General features: G+C 42.4%; 2 protein-coding genes across 2 annotated transcripts; one reads left to right on the top strand and one right to left on the bottom strand.

The window, feature by feature from the left end:
* The first annotated feature begins 15876 nt into the window (after positions 1 to 15876).
* On the top strand, positions 15877 to 16359 carry LOC126003327 (60S ribosomal protein L27). Its single transcript, XM_049769495.1, has one exon. It carries the CDS (start codon positions 15894 to 15896, stop codon positions 16302 to 16304), a length of 411 nt encoding a protein of 136 aa, XP_049625452.1. The 5' UTR covers positions 15877 to 15893; the 3' UTR covers positions 16305 to 16359.
* A 9473-nt stretch (positions 16360 to 25832) lies between these two features.
* Positions 25833 to 27003, bottom strand: LOC126004417 (WD repeat domain phosphoinositide-interacting protein 2-like). Its single transcript, XM_049770855.1, is given in 2 exon segments — positions 25833 to 25874; positions 25876 to 27003. Coding segments are annotated over 2 exon segments (1170 nt in total).
* Between the last annotated feature and the right edge of the window lie 441 nt (positions 27004 to 27444).

The following is a 27444-nucleotide window of genomic DNA, read 5'->3' as shown; positions in this document are numbered from 1 at the left end:
AGGCAAACGCAGCTGTGCTGTCTCTCCGGGCCCGAGAAAAATATTCTTTACTGATTTTTATCATTTTTTGCATGAATTTGAGAAAATGCACCTCAGTGCAGTGATTGGGGGCCTACTGTGGACTCTGCTCAGGGGTCACTGCCATTGGTACTAAGAGAGCCATGAAGTACTAGGGACCAAACAGTTTCTGACTGCACTCAGCCACATTAAGCTAATCTTTCTAGTCAACCTATAATTATTTTTAGCATCAAACTTTATTGAACTTAGTGTGTGTGCTGCTGCGCGAGTGATTTGTGTGTGATGTGTGTGTGTGTGTCTCCAAGATGTCACACATAAAAATAAAAAAAACATGTATTTCACTACTGAGCTACATTCCTGAACTTTTGGTTTGCAAAGGATTGTGCTGACCCAAACACCTCAATTTATGAAGTTATTAGCTGCATTACTAAATAGTCTATGACCGATGAGTTGAGGGCCACTTGTGTATTTATTTACACAAGAAATAGATACTGATAATGCATAACTTTAGTCAGAAAACTGCAATCCTATAAAGGTCGCCCTGCTTAATTAAACATCACCCATGACTGAGTTTTGCTGGCACTAACTCAGGTTGCTGAGGGGTCATGAAACTTCATAAATGGAACCAAAAGAAAAGTCTGAAAAATTATAAGTCAAAAAAAAAAAAAAAAAAAAGAAAAAAGAAACTTCAGTTAAATTCAAGATTTTTTTTCTGGTAATAATAAGCAATTCAAGATGACATTTTCCTCTTAAGTCTATATAATGTTAGCAAGATTATATGGCCTGGAGAAAAATACAATTTTGTATTCATAGATCGTCTATTCCAAGAGCTGGGAAGATAGTCTAGTTGGTAGGACATTTGCTTGCCTGGCATGTGGCTGAATCAGTTTCAACCCCTAGCATCCCATACAGTTCCCTGGATGAGACCTGAAAACAGCTAAGTGAGGCCCCAAAACAAAAGAAAACAAACAAAACAAAAGAAAACAAAAGAAAGCAGAAAAACAAAAAAAAAATATTTTCATCAAGCTTTTTATTTATTTTTATTTTTTTATTTTTGGTTTTTAGGCCACACCCATTTGACGCTCAGGGGTTACTCCTGGCTATGCTCTCAGAAATCGCCCCTGGCTTGAGGGGACCATATGGGACACCAGGGGATAGAACTGCGGTCAGTCCTATGCTAGCGCTTGCAAGGCAGACACCTTACCTCTAGCGCCACCTTCCCGGCCCCTCATCAAGCTTTTTAACAACTTGTTATATCAAAATCCATCTCAACTGAGAATAAAACCAATCTGTATTAAACATATTTGCTCCCTAAAACAAAAATAGAAAATAAGGGGCCAGAGCAATGACAGCGGTAGGGTGTTTGCCTTGCACGCAGCTGGCACAGGATGGACTGCAGTTCGATCCCCCAGCATCTTATATGGTCCCCCAACCCAGGACCAATTTCTGAGCACATAGCCAGGAGTAACCCTGAGCGTCACCGGGTGTGCCCCACCACCCAAAATAGAATATACTAAACTCAAAGTTTTTTGCGGCATCAGTGAGATAGTACAGCAAGGAAGGTGCTTGCCCTGCATGTGTGACCCAAATCCAATCCCCAGCACCAACATGGAGCCAGGAGTAAACCCTGAGCACAGTGTGTAACCCAAAAACATAAACAACAAAAAACAACCTTTTTTTCTTTAAAGAGAACAATTAGAGGCCGGAGCAATAGCCAGTGGGTAGGGCATTTGCCTTGCACACTGCTGACCAGGGTTTGAGTCTCAGCATCCCAGATGAACCTCTGAGCTTGCCAAGAGCAATTTCTTAGTGCAGAGCCAAGGGTAACCACTGAGAGCTGTTGGGTGTGGCCCATAAACAAAAAATAAATTAATAAATAAATAAATAAATAAATAAGAGAGAACAAATATCACATGACTTTTTTTTGGAGGGGAGCACACCTAGTGACCCTCAGGGGTTACTCTTGGCTATGCACTCAGAAATCGCTCCTGGCTTTGGGGACCACTTGGGACGCCAGGGGATGAATTGCAGTTTGTCCCAGGTTAGCGCCAGCAAGGCAGATGCCCCACCGCTCCACTCCACCACTCTGGCCTCAAATATCATATGACTTTTAATGATAAAAAAGATTGGCAGGCTGGGTGGTTGTGACATGGGATGCATTCTAAGAACATTGGTAAAGGGAGAGTGATACTGGTGTTGGGATTGGCTCTGAAATATTGTATGTGTGAAACCCAATTATGAAGAACTTTGTAAATCACAATGATTTCAATAAAATTGTTTTAAAAAAAGAAAAAATAGAAGAGCAACATCCTCATGTTAATATTCCATGACATAATTAAAAAGCCAATAAAAGTATTTTCTTATCATTTTTTTCCATTTCTTCATTTCTTTAGCTGCTGTAATATTTGCGGACAACAAAGCTTAAATTGCTTTAGGATTCCTCCAACATTTTATTCTCTAAAATTTGGAAAATTGTTTGAAATTTTGTTACAAATAAATGGCAGCCTTTTTTAAGTTCATGTAGCTAAATCAATTTACTATGCAGCTCATCTGTGCAAATGAGGGTCAAATATATTTTGTTCAATCTTTTGTCTTTCTCTGGCTAGACAGAGCCCAGAGCCTCGAATTGCCTTTTCTTCTTTCTTCTTTATTCTACTAAGTGACAGCCGCATCTAAAACTGTCAAATAAATTATCGGAGCTTTTCAAAATAAGTAGAACAAGTAGAAATAGCATAGAACTGTTCCACACAAACAAGCCATTTGTGTCTCATTCACTGTTTTCACACCACTTCTATGGAAGGAATGAAAGCATAGTAGGGTTGACAGCAATAAACTCTAAGGATTAGCCTACTTTCTTCTGAGTTCATCCTTTATTAGCCTTCCTGATGTTCCCATGATAAATCTTCTCTATTGTATGTTGTCCATGTACCTTTAAGAACCCTTCAGTGTTTTACAAGCACACTCTGTGTTCTGAAAAAAAGTTAAAACAAGTTTATTTTCTGTGATGTGATTAGGAACTTTCTTGTTGTAATAAGAGTATGAATGGAATTTTCTAAGGATTCAAATTGAGAGCTACTATCCCCTTCCTCCCTGAGATAAATTTACTAAAAGAAGAAAAGAATTAGAATAAGGTCAATCTGGAAAAGCATCTTTTCCTTCCTAATGAATATGTAATAATTACTGACTTCTAAAGCTTAAAGATTTCAGTCAAGCTTTACTGAGCACATGATTCCTACATCAAGCAAAATGAAATATGTTATTAATACCAAGTTACCATCATTCTTTGAAACAAGGACTAGCATCTGTGGGATCCAGTAGGAGTGTAATAACCATACTCTCTGCCAGGAATCAAACCTGGGTTGGGAGCAAGCAAGCCGAACACTACCCACTGTACTATCACTCCCACTTCTTATTTTAGTTTTGTGGCTTAACAGTAGAACTTTTGTCTTGAAGCTTCAAGACTCTGGATTCCAACCTAGCACTACTAAAACAAATAACATATTTTTTCAATCTCATGATAAGTTATAAATACTTATAAATAAATAAGTAATGAATACACATATTCATATACTGGTACATGCATTTGTCATCCCTTTTAAAGAAGAACTTCTTGGGGCCAGAAAGATAGTATAGGGGATACTGATATTGCCATTAATGCAGTTGACCTGACTTTAATCTCCAACACTTTATATGATACTCACAGACCCACAGAGAGTGATCCCTGACTGAGCACAGACACAGGTGTAAATCCTGACCACCTCTGATTGTCTCCAAATAACAATAACAACAACGACAACAAAAGTTGAACTTCTTGCTAGAACATTGCAAAAACAATTCTGCCACAAGCTATGAAAGAGACAGATCATCAGTCAGCAATTTCTTTAATCCCAACCTAAGGTGCTTAACTTTTCATTCTTTCATTTCACAGCAGTCTGATTCTGGAGTTGCTGTTCTTTTAGCTGCAGTTATTCCTTTTCTCTTCTTTTCTTCACTTCCTTCCTTCCTTTCCTTCTTTCTCTTTCTTTTTCTTTTCTTCTTTCTCTTTTCTTTCTTTTTCTTTCCTTCTTTATTTCTTCCTTCTTTTTTCCTTCTTCCTTTTTTCCTCCTTCCTTCCTTTTTCTTTCCCTTCCCTTCCTTCCTTCCGTCTCTCCTTCCTTCCTTCCTTTTCTTCCTTCTTCTTCCTTCCTTCCTCCTTCCTTCCTCTCTTCCTTCCTTCCTCCTTCCTTCCTACCTTCCTTCCTTCCTTCCTTCCTTTCCTTCCTTTCCTTCCTCTCTTCCTTCCTTCCTCCTTCCTTCCTTCCTTCCTTCCTTCCTTCCTTCCTTCCTTCCTTCCTTCCTTCCTTCCTTTCCTTCCTTTCCTTCCTTCTTCCTTCCTCCTTCCTTCCTTCCTTCCTTCCTTCCTTCCTTCCTTCCTTCCTTCCTTCCTTCCTTCCTTCCTTCCTTCCTTCCTTCCTTCCATTTGTTTTTGGGTCATACCCATCAGTGTTCAGCATACACTCCTGGTTCTGCGTTCAGAAATTGCTCCTGGCAGGCAAGGGGGAACATATGAGATGTCAGGATTCAAACCACCATTCGTCCTGGACTAGCTGTGTGCAAGGCAAGGCAAACACCCTACCACTGTGCTATCTCTCCAGCCCTCTTTTTTTCTTTTTTGGGGGAAGGGTGTGGTCGGTATTTGGATACGGAGATGGAGACTCTTCTCTCTGAAGAAGTCCACATTCTCCTTAGAATTACATCCCTGGGATTGGAGGATAGAGCAGGTGGGCACCTCCATTGGGCCAGCTGATCCTGTTTTTTCCCCCAGCATCCTGAATCATTCCCCAGAGGCTACAAGGAACAATTCCTGAGTACAAAGCCAGGAGTAAACCCTGATCATTGCTGGATGTGGCTCAAAATCAAAAACAAAAACAATTAGTACATGTCATAATAAAAAAATGTTTTTGTTGTTTTGTTTTTGGGTCACACCCAGCAGCGCTCAGGGGTTACTCTGGCTCTATGCTCAGAAAACGCTCCTGGCAGGCTCAGGGGACCATATGGAACGCGAGATTTGAACCACCGTCCTTCTGCATGCAAGGCAAACACCCTACCTCCATGCTATTTGTCTGGCCCTCATAATAAAAGTATTTTATCTCAAAACTAAAATAAAGTACCTTTTAGCCCTGATAAAGCCCATAATTCTATGAAAAGCTGCCGATTAAGTCTCATTAGAAATTTCAATAAAATAAAAGATTCACTATGACCTACTATTGACAACACCCTCAAAGCCATTTATTTTCCCATCTGGCCATGAAGTTTGTGTTGATTAGATCCAGCAATTCTTGAACTGCTCATAAGAAATTAAAATTTAAAGCATTAATTGTGAGTAAGCTCAGCACTAGAGCATTTGCATATGTGAAGCCCTCTGATGACTGAAACCAAAAATTAAAATTACTTTGAAAGTTGTAATAGGGGCACATTCTCCATGCTGGAGATAGCCTCTTCTTAACCTAAGATGTATATACTAAACTTTTTTTCTCCCTCCCCTCCCCTCCCCTCTCCTCTCTTCCCCTCCCCCATCTGATGTTTCTCTATGTAAATTTCTTGATAGAGATATTTTCCTTTACTTAAAAAAGGGGACAATACGGGGCCGGGAAGGTGACGCTAGAGGTAAGGTGTCTGCCTTACAAGCGCTAGCCAAGGAACGGACCGCGGTTCGATCCCCCGGCGTCCCATATGGTCCCCCCAAGCCAGGGGCGATTTCTGAGCACATAGCCAGGAGTAACCCCTGAGCGTCAAACGGGTGTGGCCCAAAAACCAAAAAAAAAAAAAAAAAAAAATAGAATTTGGAGACAGACACATAGTATAAAGGAGGAGAGCACTTGCTTTGCATACAACCAAACCTAATTTGATCTCCAGCACTACATATATTCCTCTGAGCCCCACCAGGAGTAGTCCTTGAGCACTGAGCCAGAAATATCTTTGAGCACTTTCCAGTGTAGTCCCCAAAACAATAAAAAAAATTAATATAAAAAAAAAAAAGGGGACAATAGGCCCAGAGAGATAGCCCAATGGGCTAGAATGTTTGTCTTGCAAATAGGAGTCCTGGAATTTTTCTCCAAGCAGGCATTTTTTTTTCCCAAGGAGACCTCCAAGCACTGATAGGAAGACTTGAGTTAGGAAGACTAGGAGTTAGTCTCCTAGAACTACTAAATGTGGCCCTCCTCTTTCCCTTACCCTGCCCCCTCCCAGCTGAGAACATAAAACACAGAAATACAAATACAAAATGCAAAGGCCAAATATAGATACTGGGATTAAGCCATTTGCCTTGCCTATGGCTGATGCTAGTTCCATCTCCAGCACCACATATGGGTCTCCTGAACACTGCCAAGAATAATTCCTGGTCAAAAAGCCAAAAATACGCTCTTAGCATTGCCTGATATAGCCTAGAATGCATAAAAATAAATAAGTAAATATAAATTCATACATTAATAATAAATGTCTGGGCCCGGAGAGATAGCACAGCGGTGTTTGCCTTGCAAGCAGCCAATACAGGACCAAAGGTGGTTGGTTCGAATCCCGGTGTCCCATTTGGTCCCCCGTGCCTGCCAGGAGCTATTTCTGAGCAGACAGCCAGGATTGACCCCTGAGCACTGCCGGGTGTGGCCAAAAAAAAAAAAAAAATGTCTGAGTTTAAAGCTTTGGGTTGGGAACATGGGTCCCTAGGCAATGATAGGAACAAGCTCCAAGTACTTAACTAGAAGCTGCCCCCAGCACACTCTGGTATGGCTCTCAAAGTTTTGTTTTGTTTTGTACTGTAGCAATTAAGGCCAGAGTGATAGTACAGTGGATAGGATTCTTGTCTTGGCAGGGTTTAACTCCAGTTTGATCCCTGGCAGCTCATCTAGTCCTCTGAGCATCAAGATAGTGCAGCAGATAGAAAATTTGCCTTGCACACTGCCAATTCAAATTATTTTCTGATACCTCAAATAGTCCGCTGAGCCCACCAGAAGTATATCTTGATAGCCAGATATAGCCATAAACCATAATAAATAAAATTGGTAGCGATTAAACATAAACATATTTACTTTCTTGGTTATTTTTTTTTTTAGGATAGAGTGGCAAAATTTTTTTATGAAAGGACATAAAAGAATAGTACACTAAAGGCCTTTAGAAAAAGTGAAAGAAAAAAAAATCTACTCTGCAGGAGAGTGAGAGCAACCAGTTGACAAGATTTTTTTTTTTTAAAGATTTGACTGTCAAGTTAAAATGTGGCAACAAGGGCCAGAGTTTAGAGTTAACCCCTGTACCATAGCTCAATGAATTGAGTGCAGACTGGAACATAGAAGGCTCAGGTTCAATGTCTCAAACTACCCTTATAAAAGCACCATCAGAAGTGACCCCTAAACACTTCTGGGTATGACTCAAAAAAGCAATTAGCAAATAAACAAACAAAAACATAAAAACAACCCAAGTATTCAACAAGAGATAATTCCAGAAGCACAATAAAATAATATTCTATTATAAAAGAAAAAATCTTGCTTTTTTTTTTTTAACATGTAGAGAACTGAAGAGATCACATTAAGGAAAATAAAGCAGGGTAGAGAATAATCTATCTCACTTATATGTGGAATATAAAGAAACAAAGCAAATGAACAGATAAAGTCAAACAAAAACAAACCCTTGAACTTTAAACACAGAATTGAGGTTACCAGAGGAGAAAATGAAGTTGAAAGGAGAATGCAGTGGACTGTAAAGGAGGGATATTAGTATCCAAAAAAGTGGCTCTGATGTACTGATGCACATAATTAAGAGTTGTGAAACTGTACTTCTAAACGATGCAATCTGGTATGTGTGTGTGTGATTTATGTTTAACATATAGTAAACAAACTTGCACAACTATATAATATAAATATTATATAAATATATAAATAATATAAAGGAAAGCAGAAAAGAAAAATTCTACCAAACTCCACTAATCAATGCCAGGACCTAAGTTGGCAGTCTATATTTTAAGAACTTTCTCTAAAAGTACTGAAATAACCACCAGAAATTTCCATCTATAACTCGTAGGCTTTGTATCACATCTTAAGATTATTGAGTTGAAAGTCAGAAGTACAATTAGCTTTGTAGTGAGTTTTAACGATTTCAGAACTAAAGGACATTTTAGAACTTACATAAGAGGAAGAAACATTATCCATGACAATTATTTGCTCATAAATATATATTTTCTTTAGTAAATTTAATGTGGCAAAACAAAATTGTGCATGCTTTAGATTATGTCACTAAATTCATTTCTGTCTCTTTATCTTTTTCACTCTCTCAATAGTATGTGTTTTCTTGCCTCAAAGAAAAGTTTCTTAGCTGATTTCAATTAGAACCAGTTCCTTTCCTTTCTATAAAGCAGCACTTTATAGAGTGTGTTTTTTGGCAAGTTTTCTAGTCTTTTCATTCTATATATAATTTTATGTTATGCTTTAGTTTGTTTACAGGCTACACCTGGTGATGGCCAATGATACTCATGGCTCTGCACTCAAAATATACCCTGGCAGGCTCAGGGTTCTACATGGGATGCTGCAAATTAAACTAGGGTTGGCCTGATGTAAGCTATGCTCCCTACTCTCTATGCTATTGCTATGTCCCTACATTCTAGTTATATATTACAGTGTAGGAAATTGATTCAAATATCCTGTTAATACCTTGTTAAATTTTATTTAATATAAAAGATGTAAATGTAATGTATTTGGGAGTTGGGACAATATTACAGTGGGTAGGGCACTTAACTTGTACATTGTCAACCCAGATTCGATTTCTGGTATCCCACATGATCCCTTGAGACCCACCAAGAATAATTCTTGGGTGCAGAGCAAGGAGTAAGCTCTAAGAATTGTCAAGTGTGGTCCAAAATCCAAAAATCAAACAAACAACCCCCCCCAAATAATTCTGTGTCTAATCTGCCCCAGGTTCAGTAAATAAATATTTGTTTTGATGAGTGTACACCTGGTGGTACTCAGGACTTATGCTGGCCCAGTGTTCATGGATAATTCCTAAAGAGGCTTATATGACAATATAGAATACCAGAGATTGAACCCAGGTCAGGCACACTGGGGGATCGAACCATGGTCTGTCCTAGACTACCGCACACAGGCAGATCCTTTATGGTTTGTGCCACCATGCCGGCCCCCAATATACAATTTTTTTTTTTTTTTTGGTTTTTGGGCCACACCCGGTGACGCTCAGGGGTTACTCCTGGCTATGTGCTCAGAAGTCGCTCCTGGCTTGGGGGACCATATGGGACACCGGGGGATCGAACCGCAGTCCGTCCGAGGCTAGCGCAGGCAAGGCAGGCACCTTACCTTTAGCGCCACCGCCCGGCCCCCCAATATACAATTTTTTTGCTTTGTTTTGTTTTGTTTTGTTTTTGTGAAACACTCAGTAATGTTAAGAGAGAGAGAGAGAGAGAGAGAGAGAGAGAGAGAGAGAGAGAGAGAGAGAGAGAGAGAGAGAGAGAGAGAATGGATCTGAAGCACATAAGATGCTTGCCTTTTAGGTTGTCAATCTGGGCTTTATTCCTAGCACTCCATATGTAAACCCTAAACACAGTGAGATAAGGCCACTAAACCTAAAATAAATAAAAGTTTCTTATAAATAAGAAGACTTGTTCAAGACACTACTGAAGTTCATTCCCTGGAATATTCTGCCTATTCTTTCTTCAATATATTTCCTATATTCTAGTCCATTTTATATCAAGAATTTTAATTTATTTTGAATTTATTTTATTTTTAATTTATTTTGATTTCTTTTTGTAAAATGCACGAATTTTGGAATTATAATAAATCATAACTCAAACATGAAAAAATTTGGATTAATGCAAAATCTCTACAGAATTTTTTTTTTTTTTTTTGGTTTTTGGGCCACACCCATTTGACGCTCAGGGGTTACTCCTGGCTATGCACTCAGAAATCACCCCTGGCTTGGGGGGACCATATGGGACGCTGGGGGATCGAACCGCGGTCCGTCCTACGCTAGCGCTTGCAAAGCAGACACCTTACCTCTAGCGCCACCTTCCCGGCCCCATATCTCTACAGAATTTAAGAAAGATATCTTGGTGAAGAAACGGTCACAGTGGCAGCAGACACTGATCTCTGTGATGCTTCTCAAAGGAAGCCATTCTGTGGTAATGTCTCTCAAATATATTGTACATACAGGCAAGATATTACCATGGGTAAAGAGCTGATGTAGCACATACCCAAAATAGTTTTGATCCCTGTCACTGCAAATGGTCCCATGAATTCCACCAGGAGTGATCCCTGAACAAAAGAACTGAGCACAATTCTGTGTGACTCCCCAAACCAAAATAACTTAAGATATTGAAAAGCCATCCATGGCAGTAGGTGGCAAAGCACCAAATTAAAATAGCTAACAGAGAGATAGTACAGCAGGTAGGATATTTGCCTTGCACACACCGACCTGGATTGGATTCTTGGCATCGCAAATTGTCCCTCAAGCACACTAGGAGTGATTTCTGAGTGGAGAGCCAGAAATTACACCTAAGCACTGGCAGGTATGGGAGGCGCCCCCTGCAAAAAATTTCAAAATAAAATGACTGAGGGGGCCGGGCGGTGGCGCTGGAGGTAAGGTGCCTGCCTTACCTGCGCTAGCCTAGGAGACGGACCGCGGTTCGATCCCCCGGCGTCCCATATGGTCCCCCAAGCCAGGAGCGACTTCTGAGCGCATAGCCAGGAGTAACCCCTGAGCGTTACCGGGTGTGGCCCAAAAAAAAACCAAAAAAAAAAAAAAAAAAAAAAAAAAAAAAAAAAAAAATAAAATGACTGAGGTGCCAGAGAGATAGCACAGAGGTAGGGCATTTGTCTTGCATGCAGAAGGACCGTGGATCAAATCCCAGCATCCCATATGGTCTTCCGAGCCTGCCAGGAGCGATTTCTGAGCGTAGAGCCAGGAGTAACTTACCCCTGAGCGCTGCTGGGTGTGACCCCAAAACCAAAAAGTAGGGAAGGGAAGGGAGAAAGAAAGAAAGGCCAGAGAGATAGCATGGAGGTAGGGTGTTTGCCTTGCATGCAGCCAATCCGGGACAGACCCAGGTTCAACTCCTCAACTTCCCATAAGGTCCCCCAAGCCTGCCAGGAGTGATTTCTGAGTGTAGAGCCAGGCATAACCCCTGAGCACTGCCAGGTGTGACCCAAAATCCAAAAAAATAAAATAAAATAAAATAAAAAAAATAAAATAAAGTAAAATGACTGAAAAAGAGAGAGAGCTCAGAAGACTGGACTACAGTTGAACTATAGCTCAGAGCTATATTCCTCTGAGCATGAGTAGGTGGCCAGAGGGAGGGTGGGATGGCCAAGTTTTACTAGAATGGTACTAGGCCCCCTGAACACTGCTTGAAATACCACTATATATATATATATATATATATACATACATACATACATATATATACACACATATGGCCCGGAGAGATAGCACAGTGGTAGGCCATCTGCCTTGCATGCAGCTGACATAAGATGGATCCAGGTTTGATTCCCGGCATCCCATATAGTCCCCCAAGCCTGCCAGGAGAAACTTCTGAGTACAGAACCAGGAGTCACCACCAAGTGTGACTCAAAAAGCAAAACAAAACAAAAAATGTCATGAAAGAGATGGGGCTGGAGAGATAGCACAGTGGTAGGGTGTTTGCCTTGCATGCAGCCAACCTGGGTTTAATTCCCAGCATCCCATATGATCCCTGAGCCTTCCAGGAGAGATTTCTGAGTGCATAGCCAGGAGTAATCCCTGACCATCTATGGGTGAGGCCCCAAAGCAAACAAACAAAGTAAACAAAAATTTATTAAAAAAAAAAAAAAAAGTAAGAGTTGGGGATCAGAGAGATAGCACAGCAGTAGGGTATTTTCCTTGCATGTGGCCAACCCAAGACGAATCCAAGTTTGATCCCCAGCATCTCATATGGTCCCCAGAACCTTCCAGGAGCAATTTCTGAGTGAAGAGTCAGGAGTAACCCCTGAGCACTGCTGGGTGTAGGGCCCCCACCACCAGAAAAAAGGAGTTCAAGAGAAAATAGAGAGAAAGTTTGCTTTTATAAATTATTTAATTAAATCACTGTATGATAACAGTTACAATGTTGTCCATGATTGAATTTCAGTCATACAATTTATGATACCCTTCACCAGTGCACATTTCCTATTCCCAATGTCCCTACTTTCATTCTGCCCTCCCACCCTGCTCTCTAGCCTGTCTGCCTCTGGAGAAGGAAGACATTTCTCTTCTCTCTCTCTCTCGCTCCCTTCATATCTCTCTCTCTCTTTTTTTTCTCTCTCTCTCTCTTTTCTTTTTATACACTGTAGTTTACAATATTGTTACTGAAGGAATATCATACAAATCACTTATAAGGATTGCATTAAACTGTACAATGCTTTGGGAAGTATTGACATTTTAATAATATTATGTGTTTTTTTAAGGCAATATTTTAAAAAAATTTAATGAAATAAAAGTGAGCCAGAGAGATAGCACAGTGGGTAGGGCATTTGCCTTACATAAAGCTGACCAGAATTTGAACTCTGCATCCCATATGGTTCCCCAAGCCTGGCAGGAATGAGTAATCCCTGAGCACTGATGGGTGTTGCCTAAAACCAAAAAATTAATTATTAAAGGAAAAAATAAGATGGCAACTGGAGGACATATGATATCAAAGGGAATTTGTGTATGTTAGTGTGTGTTTTAAACAACACAATTTTTAATTGAATGAAACTTACATAGAAAGTAAGGGTGGTATTCAGGGCTGGAGCAATAGTTGGATAGGACATTTGCCTTGCACACAACAAACCCACATATGATACCATAAGCAGCACCAAGAATGATTTCTAAGTGCGAACCAGGAGTAAATGCTGAGCATTGCTAGGTGTGGCTCAAAAACAACAAAAATATTACAAACAAAAAAGGAAAAGGAAAAGGGGGATGGAACTGGGGAGCTCAATGGGTAGGGCATTTGCTCTGTATGTGTTCAAGCAGTGTGGTAAAGCAGGGTTCAATAACCCCAAAAACTGCCAGGAGCAATTTCAAAAACATACATACACACACACACACACACACACACACACACACACACACACACACACACAAAAAAGGGTCAGAGCAACAGCACAGCGGTAGGGTGTCTGCCTTGCATACAGTCAACCCAGGACAGACAGTGGTTTGATTCCCACTTTCCCATATGGTCCTTGGAACCTCCCAGAAGCAACTTCTGAGTGCAGAGCCAGGAATAACCCCTGAGCGCCGCTGCCGCTGGGTGTGACCTCCAACACATACTCACACACACACACACACACACACACACACACACACACACACACACACAAAATATGTAAGGGGAGAGGAAACTTTCAAGAGAAAAATGTAGGCTTCTCCAGAGTAGATAAAGTCACAAGTTAAAAAGACTGAGACATGCAAGTGAGGTACATGTTCAAAGGAAAAGAAGGGATTGAAGAGCAAAACAAAAGAGAATATTTAAAGTGAGGGCAAGTATAGCCTTTGCAAATAATCTAGGCTAGTGGGCAAGAGGGTAGAAAGGAACAAAGCAGCAGAGATTAAGGACTAAATGCTGGGAGATAAATTTGAGTGAGAGAGGAAGAGGATTTATTTATGTGAGGGTAGAATGTCAAGAAAGTAAAAGACAGGAAAATGACCTAAGACTTTTATGCCTCAAAACAGAATCAGATTTTACAAAGAAGGTTACTGGAAAGCTTGGAAGATTTTAAACAGAGAAGTGGTATGTGAGATAACAACCAAGTGTCCAAGATAGGAATTAATCTACAACTAAACTGAGCCTTACTGTTCGAACTTTGATATTTCTTTCTTTCTTTTTTTTTGGGGGGGGGATTTGGTTTTTGGGTCATACCAGCAGTGCTCAGGGGTTACTCCTGGCTCTGTGCTCAGAAATTGCTCCTGGCAGGCTCGGGAGACCATATGGGATGCCAGGATTCAGACCACCGTCCTTCTGCATGCAAGGCAAACACGCTACCTCCATGCTATCTTTTCGGCCCTTTGGTATTTCTTATACTACACATTACACAAAAGCCTGAAGTACTCAAATGAATACATTTGTATGGAATTTTATATATTTTTGGAAGTACTTTCAAAGGAAAAAAGTAAAGTCAGTCTCAGAAAGGATATCAACAATAATTAGAGCAATGCATAATGGCCATTTTGTTTGTTTGTTTTGTTTTGGGGCCACACCTGGCAGCCCTCAGTGGTTGCTTCTGGCCAGATCCGTCCTGGGTCGACTTTGTGCAAGACAAACCCTCTACCACTGTGCTATCTCTGTGGCCCCCATAATGGCTATTTTTATAAGTACATTTTTTCTTTATAATTTAAGGTTAAAATATAATATTTTATCATTTAAAGTTGCATTTCTTATTTTTTCTTTTTTTTTGTTTTTCTTTTGGGGGGGGGGTCACACTTGGCAGTGCTCAGGGGTTACTCCTGGCTCTACACTCAGAAATCGCTCCTGGCAGGCTCATGGGACAATATGGATGCCGGATTCTAACCACTGTACTTCTGTGGTTACGCCTTACCTCCATGCTATCTCTCTGGCCCTGAAGTTGCATTTCTATCTCTCTCTTTTTTTTTTTTTTTTTTGTTTTTTGGGTCACACCCGGCAGCGCTCAGGGGCTACTCCTGGCTCTATGCTCAGAAATTGCCCCTGGCAGGCTCGAGGGACCATATGGGATGCCAGGATTCGGGATTCAAACAACCGTCCTGTATGCAAGGCAAAAGCCTTAACGCTGTGCTATCTCTCCGGCCTCGAAGTTGCATTACTTTAACTTCTTTTTTAGTATGTAAGCTCACATACAATGAAAACATATGTTCTACAACTAACTGAGCAATAAATAGCTACTGCCCTGAGGGTGAATATTTCCATGTATGTATTTGTCTTGTGCATTATGTTTCCTCTGCATTGTAGTAGTGGGGTTAGAAGTTAAGTTAGTTGTTAAGGGGCCTGGAGAGATAGCACAGCGGCGTTTGCCTTGCAAGCAGCCGATCCAGGACCAAAGGTGGTTGGTTCGAATCCTGGTGCCCCATATGGTCCCCCGGGCCTGCCAGGAGCTATTTCTGAGCAGACAGCCAGGAGTAACCTTTGAGCAATGCCAGGTGTGGCCCAAAATCAAAAAAAAAAAAAAAAAAAAAAAGAAAAGAGTTAAGTTAGTTAAGTAAATTTTTTGGGGGGACATACCTGGTGGCCCTTAGCAGTTACTACTGACTGTGCACAGGAGGTGCTCAGAAGACCATATGGGATACCGAGGAACTAACTTAGGTCTGCTACATGCAAAATATACAACCTACACACTGTGCTATCACTATGACCCTGTTAAGCAAAAAAATTAATAACTCAAGAAGTCACTTTCAGTAAACCATGAAATTTTTTTTTTTTTTTTTTTTTTTTTTGTGGTTTTTTGGGTCACACCTGGCAGTGCTCAGAAATTGCTCCTGGCAGGCACGGGGGACCATATGGGACACTGGGATTCGAACCGATGACCTTCTGCCTTACGTCCATGCTATCTCTCCGGCCCCTAAACCATGAAATCTTAAAGCAAATGTTCTCAAATGTCCTACCAACAGTTATCCCTGGACACAGAACCAGGACTAAGTTTTGAACATTGCCTGGGGGAGGAAGGAAGGAAGGAAGGAAGGAAGGAAGGAAGGAAGGAAGGAAGGAAGGAAGGAAGGAAGGAAGGAAGGAGGAAGGGAGGGAGGGAGGGAGGGAGGGAGGGAGGGAGGGAGGGAGGGAGGGAGGGAGGGAGGGAGGGAGGGAGGGAGGGAAGAAAAATAAAAAAAATGGAAGAAAGAAAATAAATGGGCTGTAGGCCCGAGTGGTTGCCGTCGAAATGGGCAAGTTTATGAAACCCGGGAAGGTGGTCCTGGTGCTAGCCGGACGCTACTCAGGACGCAAAGCGGTCATCGTCAAGAACATTGATGATGGCACCTCAGACCGCCCATACAGCCATGCCCTGGTGGCTGGAATTGACCGCTATCCACGCAAAGTGACAGCCGCCATGGGCAAGAAGAAAATCGCCAAAAGGTCAAAGATCAAGTCTTTCGTGAAAGTATATAACTATAATCACCTTATGCCCACAAGGTACTCCGTGGACATCCCTTTGGACAAAACCATCGTCAATAAGGATGTCTTCAGAGACCCGGCTCTTAAGCGCAAGGCCCGCAGAGAGGCCAAGGTCAAGTTTGAGGAGAGATACAAGACCGGCAAGAACAAGTGGTTCTTCCAGAAGCTGCGGTTTTAAATCTGTTTTGTTCCCATCATTAAAAACCAAACAAAAAAAAAAAAAAAAAAAAGAAGGGAAAGGAACAGAAGGGAAGGAAGGGAAAGGCAAAGAAAGGAAGGAAAGAAAGAGGGATGAGAGCAATTACACAGTGAATAGGGTATTTGCCTTGCATGCAGCAGACCCAGATTTGATCGTTGGCATCCCAAATGATGCCCTCCACCAAGCCTGCCAGGAGTGATCTGAGCATAGACCAAGCAAGAAGGAATCCCTGAGCACTGCAGGCTGTGGTACACAAACAATAAAGAAAGGAATAAAAAAAAAAAAATTGGGGGCCGGGTAGGTGGCGCTGGAGGTAAGGTGTCTGCCTTGCAAGCGCTAGCCAAGGAAGGACCACGGTTCGATCCCCCGGCGTCCCATATGGTCCCCCCAAGCCAGGGGCGATTTCTGAGCACATAGCCAGGAGTAACCCCTGAGCATCAAACGGGTGTGGCCCAAAAACCAAAAAAAAAAAAAAAAAAATTGGGGTTAGAGCAATAGTATAGTAGGGAGAGCACTTGCTTTGCATGTGACATGACTTAGATTTTATTCCCATAACCCCATGTGGTCTCCTACACCCCAGATATTACCCCTGAACAAAGAACCACAAGTTGGTTCTGAATACCACTGGGTATGGGCCAAACCAAAAACAAACAAGCAAACACAAAGTAAAGCAGAGTTTACAAGTATTGATGATAGTAGGCAGGTAGGGTAGAAATTATGCACCACTTGGTTTTATTTTAATAGTAAGCAAGCAAGATAAAAACTTACTGGGTCGGAGAAATAGCATGGAGGTAAGGCATTTGGCTTGCATACATAAGGATGGTGGTTCGAATCCTGGCATCCCATATGGTCCCTGAGCCTGCCAGGAGCGATTTCTGAGCATAGAGCCAGGAGCGATCCCTGAGCGCCGCTGGGTGTGACCCAAAAACCAAAAAAAAAACCAAAAAAAAACCTTTAGACTATTTAGGTATTAGAAGAAAAATATCGAACACTTGAAGAAAAATATTCTACCTAAAGCATTTTGAAGCAAAGTTTGAAGGAAATTGTTCACCTAGAACATTCCCACTCAAATATCCACTAAGATATATTTTGTATACACTATATCCTATATACTTCTAATGTGACATTAAAATCATTTTATTATAAAAGACAGAAAAGTAGTACAAGGATTGATTTGCTTGTCTTGCATGCTACTGGCCCTGGTTTGATCCCCAAAACTATGTACAATTCTATAAACACAACCAGGTGTGATATCTGAACACAGAGCCAGAAGTATTTCCTGAGCCACTGGATATGGCCAAAAAAGTTTTTATTTTAATAAAATTTTTTATTATGGACTGGAATGTAGCTGAATGGCATAGCATTTGCTTTACATATGTAAGTTCTGTTGTAAGAACTCTCATATGTAAGAACACATTTTAGAAATGGATTCCATCCTAAAACTGCATAAAACATACATTCATATGTAAATTGGATGGGAAGCCAGAGTCCTAGTTACAGTGGTTGGGCACTTGCTTGCATGAGGCCAACCTTAATGAAATCTCCAATATCCCAAATGATCCTATAATCACTGCCAGGAGTGATCATTGAACATGAAATCAAGAGGAATGGGGCCAGAGTGATAGTAGGTAGAGCATTTACCTTGAACACAACCTATCTGAGTTCAATCCCCAGCATCCCATATGATCTCTGAGCACAAAGCCAAGAAGACTTAAATACCATTAGGTATGGCTCTAGATTGAGAACAAATAATGAAGAGATTTTTGTTGTATTTTGGTCCATGCAGAGCCGTGTTCAAGGCTTTTTTTCTGGCTGTGTGTGTGTGTGTGTGAGCGCGCGCACGTGCGCACTTGGTTCACAACTTGCAGTGCTCAGGGGTTACACCTGGTTTTGCACTCAGAAATCAATCCTGGCAGACTCAGGGGACAAGTTCTTAGGATCAAAACCTGGGGTCTAGCAAGGAAGTAATGTGTCTTACTTAGGGTTCTACCTCTCCAAGTCCCCAAAAGAAAACTCTTTAACAGAAGTAGATGTTCAAAGAAATAGCTTTAGAGGGCAGAATATATGCTCTGCAATAAGGGGTCACAGATTTGACTCCTGAGCACTGAGCCAGGAGTAGTCATAAAGTATAATGCTCATGGCCCCAAAATCCAAAATAATAATAAAATTAATATAATTAAATATTCCACTAAGTTCATTTCTGACACATTAAGTTAATCGGACACACTGTAGCTATGGATATAGATCATCTTAATTTTTTATTTAAACCATTGTGATTTACAGAGCTATTCATAGGTGGGTTTCAGACATACAATGTTTTAGGACCAATCTTACCACCACTGTCAACCTTTATCCACCATTGTTCCGAAGGTGAATCTCATGCCACCACCCTTTACCCTAGTCTGCCAGCAAAATGGGAGATTTTGAATTTTGGCTTTTAAAGTTGGCTATGGATATTTGTTTATTTCTGTGTTTGTTTTGAGCAACACCCAGCAGCACTAAGGGGTTACTCCTGTTCTGCATTCAGAAATCACTTCTGGCTGGCTTGAGGGACCAGGAATTGAACCTGGGTGAGATGTGTGCAAGGCAAATGCCCTACCCACTGTACTATCACTCTGGCCCAAAATAATAATATTTTAAGCATACAGATTCAATTTCTGCTTCCACCATCACATGGTCTGCCATCTGCCATTGATAGTGTTGGGGAGGATGGGGGGTGGGAGCATAGTGATTACATCTACCCTGAGTTTAAATTGAGAATAATCTCCCCACCTCAGGACAGTTCAGTGGCCAGAGATAAGTTAAAGTAGTAGAACATGTGCCTTACATGTGCTAGGTTCTTGGAATAATCATTGGCACTGCATGAACCCCTGAATCTAATTAAGGTATGGGCTCTACTTAAACTATGGATCATGATCTCATGGGGTTTCACTAAATATGGAGAATCATGAAATTTAGCAACAGTAAGAGGTTTCTAACTGTACATCAAAAATTAGTTAAAAATCGGGCCCGGAGAGATAGCACAGCGGTGTTTGCCTTGCAAGCAGCCGATCCAGGACCAAAGGTGGTTGGTTCGAATGAATCCCGGTGTCCCATATGGTCCCCCGTGCCTGCCAGGAGCTATTTCTGAGCAGACAGCCAGGAGCAACCCCTGAGCACTGCTGAGTGTGGCCCAAAAACCAAAAAAAAAAAAAAAAAAAAAAAAATTAGTTAAAAATCAACCATGTAAGAAACCCATGGTGTTTCTGACAGCATTTACCCATATAGCATTTCTTGGACACAAAAGGGATCCTGAATGGAAGATTAAGATAAGGGGCCAGATGGGGCCGGGCGGTGGCGCTAAAGGTAAGGTGCCTGCCTTGCCCACGCTAGCCTTGGACGGACCGCGGTTCGATCCCCGGTGTCCCATATGGTCCCCCAAGCCAGGAGCAACTTCTGAGCACATAGCCAGGAGTAACCCCTGAGCGTTACCGGGTGTGGCCCAAAAACCAAAAAAAAAAAAAAAAAAAAGATAAGGGGCCAGAGTGATAGCAAAGTGGTAAGGTGTGTGGCCAACACAAGACAGACCCAGGTTCAAATCCTGGCATTCCATATTGTTCCTTGAGCCTGCCAGGAGTGACTTTTGAGTGTAGATCCAGGAGTAACTCCTGAGTGCCGCCAAGTGTGACCCAAAAGCAAACAAAAAGGACAGATAAAAGGAAATCCAACTATGTATTATTCAACTGTGATAGTTTACTAAGTAGACGTACTAATGAAAAAATACTGAGAGTCAGTAGGGGTGTTAGTAAAGAGTTTTGCCAGGGATATAGTGAATTAGTCGAGTACACACTTCGCAAATGTATGTCACTGAATTCTATCTTCAACACGAGAAAGATGTGAATGAACAAATGGGGGAGAAGGACCTAAAGCCTGTGAGTTAACTTCAATTTCAGAAGGGCATAGGAAAATATTTGTTTTAGTAATAAGATTTAGAGTCAGAGGGGCCAGAGAGATAGCATGGAGGTAAGGCATTTGCCTTGCACGCAGAAGGATGGTGGTTTGAATCCTGGCATCCCATATGGTTCCCCGAGCCTGCCAGGAGCAATTTCTGAGCATGGAGCCAGGAGTAATCCAAGTGCTGCTGGGTGTGATCCAAAAAGCAAAAAAACAAAGAAACAAACAAAAAAAAAAAAGTCAGAAAATTGGGACTGGAGATTGAGATATAGTGGGTAGGATATTTATCTTGCATGCAGATGACCTGGATTCTATTACCAGCATCCCATATGAGCTCCTAAGCACTTTCAGGTATGATTCCTGAGTGCAGAGCAAGGAATAAGCCCTAAACATTGTTGGGCGTAACCCTCCCTAAACAAACAAAGTCAGAGAATTTTGTGTTTTTTTTTTTTTTTTTTTTTAGTTTTTGGGCCACACCCGGCTTTGCTCAGGGGTTACTCCTGGCTGTCTGCTCAGAAATAGCTCCTGGCAGGCTCGGGGGACCATATGGGACACCGGGATTCGAACCAACCACCTTTGGTCCTGGATTGGCTGCTTGCAAGGCAAACGCCGCTATGCTATCTCTCCGGGCCCGAATTTTGTGTTTTTCTTTTCTTTTTTTTTTTTTTTGGTTTTTGGGCCACACCCAGCGGTGCTCAGGGGTTACTTCTGGCAGGCACGGGGGACCATATGGGACACCGGGATTTGAACCAACCACCTTAGGTCCTGGATCGGCTGCTTGCAAGGCAAACACCGCTGTGCTATCTCTCCAGGCCCCATGTGTGTTTTTATTTTCTAAGGGAAAAAACAACTTGAATATGTTTATATCCTTAAGAAGCTAGTTTTAAAAATCTAAGATTGGAGCTGGATAGATAGCACAGGGGTTAAAGCACTTGCTTTGCAGATAACAGACCCTTGTTCAACCGCAGGCATGGTAGATGGTCCTTTAAGCCCCACCTAGAATAATCCCTGAGGACAGAACAAGGTATAAATCATGAGTTCCATCAGGTGTGATCCCAGAATGAAAATACACCAGAAAAAGGATAAAAGATATATAGGCCTTGGGGTCAGAGCAGTGGCACAAGTGGTAAGGCATCTGCCTAGCCCACGCTAGCCTAGGACAGAGGTTTGATCCCTGGCATTCCATATGGTCCCCCAACCCAGGAGCGATTTTTTTGTTTTTGTTTTTGTTTTTGTTTTTGTTTTTGGGCCACATCCAGCGGTGCTCAAGGGTTACTCCTGGCATTGTGCTTAGAAATCACTCCTGGCAGGCACAGGAGGTAAGGGGGGGGGGGGCGAACATATGGAATTCCGGGATTCAAACCACCGTTGGTCCTATGTCAGCTGCTTGCAAGGCAATGTCCTATCACTGTGTTATCTTTCCGGCCCCCATCAGGAGCAATTTCTGAGTGTATACCCAGGAGTAACCCCTGAGCATCACCAGGTGTGGTCCAAAAAAAAAAAAGATATATGGGCATGGCGTGATCGTATAGAGTTTAGCGAGTTTCTTCTTGCATATATCTAATATTAATTTGATTCTCAGCATCCCAGATGATCCCCAAACACTGCCAGGATTAACCCCTGAGCATTGCCAGGTATCTCTCTCTCTCTCTCACACACACACACACACACACACACACACACACACACACACACACACACACACACAAACAGGATAAAAGATAGAGTTAAGATACACACACAAAATAAAAGAGGTAAAGAGCACAGCACAGCACAGCAATGCATGGGAATGGCTGCAGCACACTTACTGGTTTCATTAGTTTTTAGCTACTATTTTATCTTATTATGGCTGAGTTGAAGAAATAAATTAACATCAATTATAATCCCAAATAATATCTGGATCTCAGTCCAGAATATTTTCCTCAGAAACAAATGCTCATAGGGAACAGAAAAATAGTACAGAAGGCAAGGTACTTACTTGTCTTATACCAACAATCCACTCGGACCCCTAGAATTACATGATTCCTCCATGCATTTATTCTTTTTTTTTTTTTTTTTTTTTTTGGTTTTTGGGCCACACCCGGTGGTGCTCAGGGGTTACTCCTGGCTGTCTGCTCAGAAATAGCTCCTGGCAGGCACGGGGGACCATATGGGACACCGGGATTCGAACCAACCACCTTTGGTCCTGGATCGGCTGCTTGCAAGGCAAACGCCGCTGCGCTATCTCTCCAGGCCCGAATTTATTCTTGAGCACAGAAACAAAAATAGTTCCTGAGTACCTTTGATATGACTCCAACACCCTCCTTTCAGACAAACAAAATCATAGATTTTGTACTTGTATTCCTATGTTTGTTGTAATACTATTCATAACTGCAACCTGTTTCAATCAATACACAATGATAAATTATGGAGTTTTCTTAAAATGAAAAGAGTTAGGGGCTGGGAAGGTGGCGCTAGAGGTAAGGTGTCTGCCTTGCAAGCACTAGCGTAGGACGGACCGCGGTTCGATCCCCCGGTGTCCCATATGGTCCCCCCAAGCCAGGAGCGATTTCTGAGCACATAGCCAGGAGTAACCCCTGAGAGTCAAATGGGTGTGCCCCCCCCCAAAATAAAATAAAATAAAATAAAAAGAGTTAGGGGCCAGGTAGTATCACAGTGGTAGGGCATTTGCCTTGCACTTGGCTGAACCAAAATAAACTCAGGTTTTATTCCTGGAATCCCATATGGTCCCCCTCAAGCCTGCCAGGACTGATTTCTGAGTGCAGAGCCAGGAGTAACCCCTGAGTACCACTGGGTGTGGCGCAAACAAACAAACAAACAAACAAAAAAACCCATGTTAGGCCTTAAAAATGGAAATTCTACCCCAAGGGCCCAAAAACTATTCAGAGCCAGAGTGACAGTAGGGTGAGAAGGGCCTTTGCTTTGCACGTAGTCAACCCGGGTTCAATCCCAGTATCCCATATGGTCCCTCAAGCCTCCAGAAATAAATCTTTTTTTGTTGTTTGTTTTTGTTGTTTTGGGGTCACATCCAGCTGCACTCAAGAGCACTCAGGAGTTGGCTCATGACAGGCTCAGGGGACCACATGGAATGGCGGGATTCGAATCACCATCAGTCCTGTGTTGGCCATGTGCAAGGCAAACACCTTACCACTGTGCTATCACTCCAGCCCAAAGGAATAAATCTTGAGGAAAAAGCCAAAGTAATTCCAGAGCAACTCTGAGTATGGCCTAAAAACAAACAAATAAAACTCTATTAAGGAGATATTGGCACTCTTATTCATTACTAAGTCTAGAATTTCCACCATATAAATATGAAAACAGCCCAAGTATAAATCACGGTGCCTGTTTTTTCTATAAATCAAATAACTAGAAATTCTGCCATGTGTCAAAAATGAATAAGCCTTAAGATACTTTGCAAAGTAAAAGAAGTGAGTCACAAAACATATGCTTCTTTTGTATATGTTTTTAGACATATGATTATACTTATATAAAATAACTAAAAAAGGCTTCGCTCATGGAAGCAAAGAATAGAATTGTGGTTGTCTGCTGCTAGGAGAGGAAATGAAGAGGTGCTAATCAAGGAATAATATTTTAAATTTCAAATGAGTAAATTCTGGAGATTTACTACACAACTTTGTGCCTAAAGTCATATACACTATCAATAGTGTTTTACATTGAACAGTCCTGAAAAAAATTTGTGGAGATAGATGTTTGTGTTTATATTACAGAAAAAAAAATGTTGCTATTTTATTTGGTGATGCCAGGGATTGAAAGCCCAAGACCTCATATATTTATGGCATGCATGGTCTCTATCATTAAACCACATTTCTGGTGCTGCTACAATAATTACTTTTAACCATGTCTTACTAAGTATTCTGTTGAAATTAAGAGTTTTTTGATTTGGCTTCATATTGGGAAGTGCTTAGAAGTTCTGTGCTCAGAAGGGTTCAGGGACCATGAATTCAAAAAGATTGTCCAGGATCAATTCCTGGTCATAACAATTAACGCATTATTCCTTATTATCCAGTCTCTTTGAACTTAGAAGTAATATTTCCTAAAGACTTGATACATGAAAAATAACAAATAAAAGCACTTTTCTGTAAGATTTTTGTCATTTTGTAATGCTGAGGATATAGCACATTAGAAACAAGTGTTTTACTGCTGAACTATAGTATATTCTTTGCTCAGAAAGCACATTCCTTTATTCTGATAAGTCTAGGTTCATTCATCAGATGTTAAGTCTTTAATAATCATAAAAAATAAAGAATTTTACTTTTCCTATATCCTTATATAAAATGAGAAACACACCAAAAACTTCACTGAGCAATAATTCCCAGAATAAGCCTATTTGAAAAACAAAACAAACAAAAAAAGTATGAAGGAGAATATGGCTAAGACCAACATCATATACAAACAATAAATATTTCCCTTTTCCTATATATAATGAAATAAGAAATGCCAAAAATTCCATGGAGCAATAACCCCCAGAATAATCCAACTGAAAATAAAACACCAACAATGGGGAGCATAACTAACATTACCTCAAGGACTAAAGGTCCCCGGACAATTATGAAGGGAGGTGAGGCCTGATGTTTTGACCTAAGCAGACCAGCAGGGAAACCTAGAACCTCCCGACCATAGCATTCTCCCTTGTGTAAATTTCTCAGAAACAGAAGTTGAAATAACAAAACCTTTATTGAAGGCGTTCAAATAAGACCACCCCAGATTCTCAGAATTGGTCTCATTACAGCCAGCTCTGGTATGCAGATTATTGAGCTGAGAACAATGAAGGGCCCTGAAGTTAAAGAGAAGCCATTGTCCCCCAAAGAGAAAAAGCTACCACTCCTTAAGTCTTTATCCTTCCCCCTATTCAAAATGATCAGCACTAACTACAGCAGGGCTTTGACCCCCATCTTAGAGGAAGTGATTACTTCCCCCTAAACAAACCCTCCTAAAGAAATGTGAGACACCCTCCCCCCCTCTTCCTTCTGGGCCCTTTCCGCAACTATTGGGAGATAAAAATTTCTTGCCGACCTATGAACGACAGGAATCCGAATTTGGCTTTGACTCCCCATGCAGGCTACCTGGTTTAACAAAAGCAGTTTGGGACTGTTTTGATGACTCCCAAGTATTGCCCAGAGCCGCTGGAGATTTTCCCAAGCTGCAGACACCTTTGAAAATTTCAGGCATTATCAATGAATTCTGTTTTTATTTAATTTGTATCACGAAAATTACTTATTTGGGGAAAAAAGGGGGGAAAGAAAAAGCCAAAATTTATGTAAGATTAAAGATCACTAAATTAAGACAATAGATTTCTCAACGGTAAGAAATTTGACCAACTCTGCCATCCTGTCCAGCTACTCTGACCAAAGTTCCCAGAATCCAATCAAAGTCTATGGCCAAATTCTATTATCTGCTACAGGAATCAAAAAGTTCATAGGAAAAGTCAGAGGATAATGGGAGGCCAGAGAGCTATTTCCACTCTGCACAATTGCCCTTACTGAGCCCTTTGGAGGATTTAAAACCTAAAAGTGCCTTGTGGCAAGTCTAAGTGACTGTGGTACTGACAGGAGCTCAGACTGAGAGGTCCAAGATTTCACTGGTTATCTCCACACCTGTCAAATAATTGGTGCTGTTTCATCAGGGTACAATTGCCTCCATCCTGGGGGTCCAGCTGATAGATGTATAAATACCCGTCGGCCGCTGCCACCAGTAATCGGAGCACCTTCTGAATCGTGGCCAGTGCGCAGATGTTTCTGTGGCCACAGAAAGGCAGGTGGACGGTGGCGAAGGCTCTGTCCTGGCTGAACACTTGGGAGACGGGGGAAGGCAAGTAGGGGCTGGATGCCAGGAGGGCTTTGCCCAGGTACCCGCACCATGTGGCCGACTCCTCCAGCTTCTCCTCCTCGCTCTGGAGCTTGAAGACGTGCACCGTCTCGGTGTTGCTGGACGAGGCCAAGAAGGCGCCGTCCGAGCTGAAGGCGAGCGAGTAGATGGCCACGCACCTCTTGAGGCCTCTGCGGAACTCGTGCAGCTTCTGCCCCTCGGGGATGGAGAACACCCTGATGACCGTCCCCTTCTCGGAGGCTGTGGCCAGCTTGGTCCCGTTGAGGTCGAAGGCCAGCGCGGCCACGGGGCTGTCATGGGCCAGGAGGGTGGTGGAGGCTCGCAAGTGCGTGGCGTCGAAGACCTGCACCTTCCCGAAGCTGGCACTGCCCGGGTAGGCCAAGTAACTGGTCGCCGACAGCGCGCACACCCCGTCGGGGTTCGAGGGGGTCTCCTTGATGATGTGCAGCAAGTCGAGGTTCCAGAGGGTGTAAATGAAGAGAGATTCTTCCAGGCACACGAGGAGCCGCAGCGGGCTGGCCTTCACCGCCAGGATCTTGCTGGAGTAGCTGAAGGCGCAGAATTCCTTCCGGGTCCTGGTGTTGTAAACTCTGAGCTTGCGGGGGGCTTGCAAACTCACCAGGGCCACGAGGCCCTCCCGCCCCGAGAACAAGCTTTCCACGAGGCACACATCCGTCACCTCCGTGCACTCATACAACACGTCCAGTTCCTCCACCGAGGCCAACGAGTACACGCAAGAGCCGCCCTGGCTGCCCAGCACTAGGGTCTTGGGCGTCGCACCTCCGGGTGGCACCTGGGCTTCGGCCGACCCGAGCATCTGCAAGGCCTTCAGGTCCTGGTTGAAGTTGGCGTAGAGAAACGGGCCGGAGCCCGCGACCCCCGGGCCTGCCAGGTTCATGGTGGGTGAGCCGACTACTGATGGATGGGCCAGGGCCCCCCGGGAGGGCACTCGGGAGTCTGTGTCCACCGGGAATGGCACCGCTGGGCGCTGGTCTCCCTGGGCGCAGGAGCAACCGCCAAGCTGCACGCACACCCACCAAAAGCTTGGCGGGTTTGGCCCTGCGCGCATGCGTGGCTCCTCCCCCTGACACAGCCTGTTCAGGTGATTTTGATTGCAGAATTTAAAATAATTAGATTTTTCTTTTTATTATTTAAAATTTGGGGAGGAGCCAGAAAGAGAGTACAGACGGTAGGGCTCTGGCCCTGCATGCCATCTTCCCAAGTTGCATCCTCAGCACCCCTGGAGCACCGCCAGGAGTAACTCAGTAACTACATAGTGCAGAGAGCCAGGAGTTAACAGCTGAGCACCACTGGGTGTGGCGCCAAAACAACACAATTA

This window comes from Suncus etruscus, chromosome 3 (assembly GCF_024139225.1).
Source record: "Suncus etruscus isolate mSunEtr1 chromosome 3, mSunEtr1.pri.cur, whole genome shotgun sequence".
Taxonomy (NCBI): Eukaryota; Metazoa; Chordata; class Mammalia; order Eulipotyphla; family Soricidae; genus Suncus; species Suncus etruscus.
The sequence above is the reverse complement of the archived record's forward strand: the minus strand, read 5'-3'. Positions and strand labels throughout refer to the sequence as shown.

Excerpts from the sequence above, each read along its gene's own strand:
- LOC126003327 (XM_049769495.1), top strand. The coding sequence starts at position 15,894 with ATGGGCAAGTTTATGAAACCCGGGAAGGTGGTCCTGGTGCTAGCCGGA.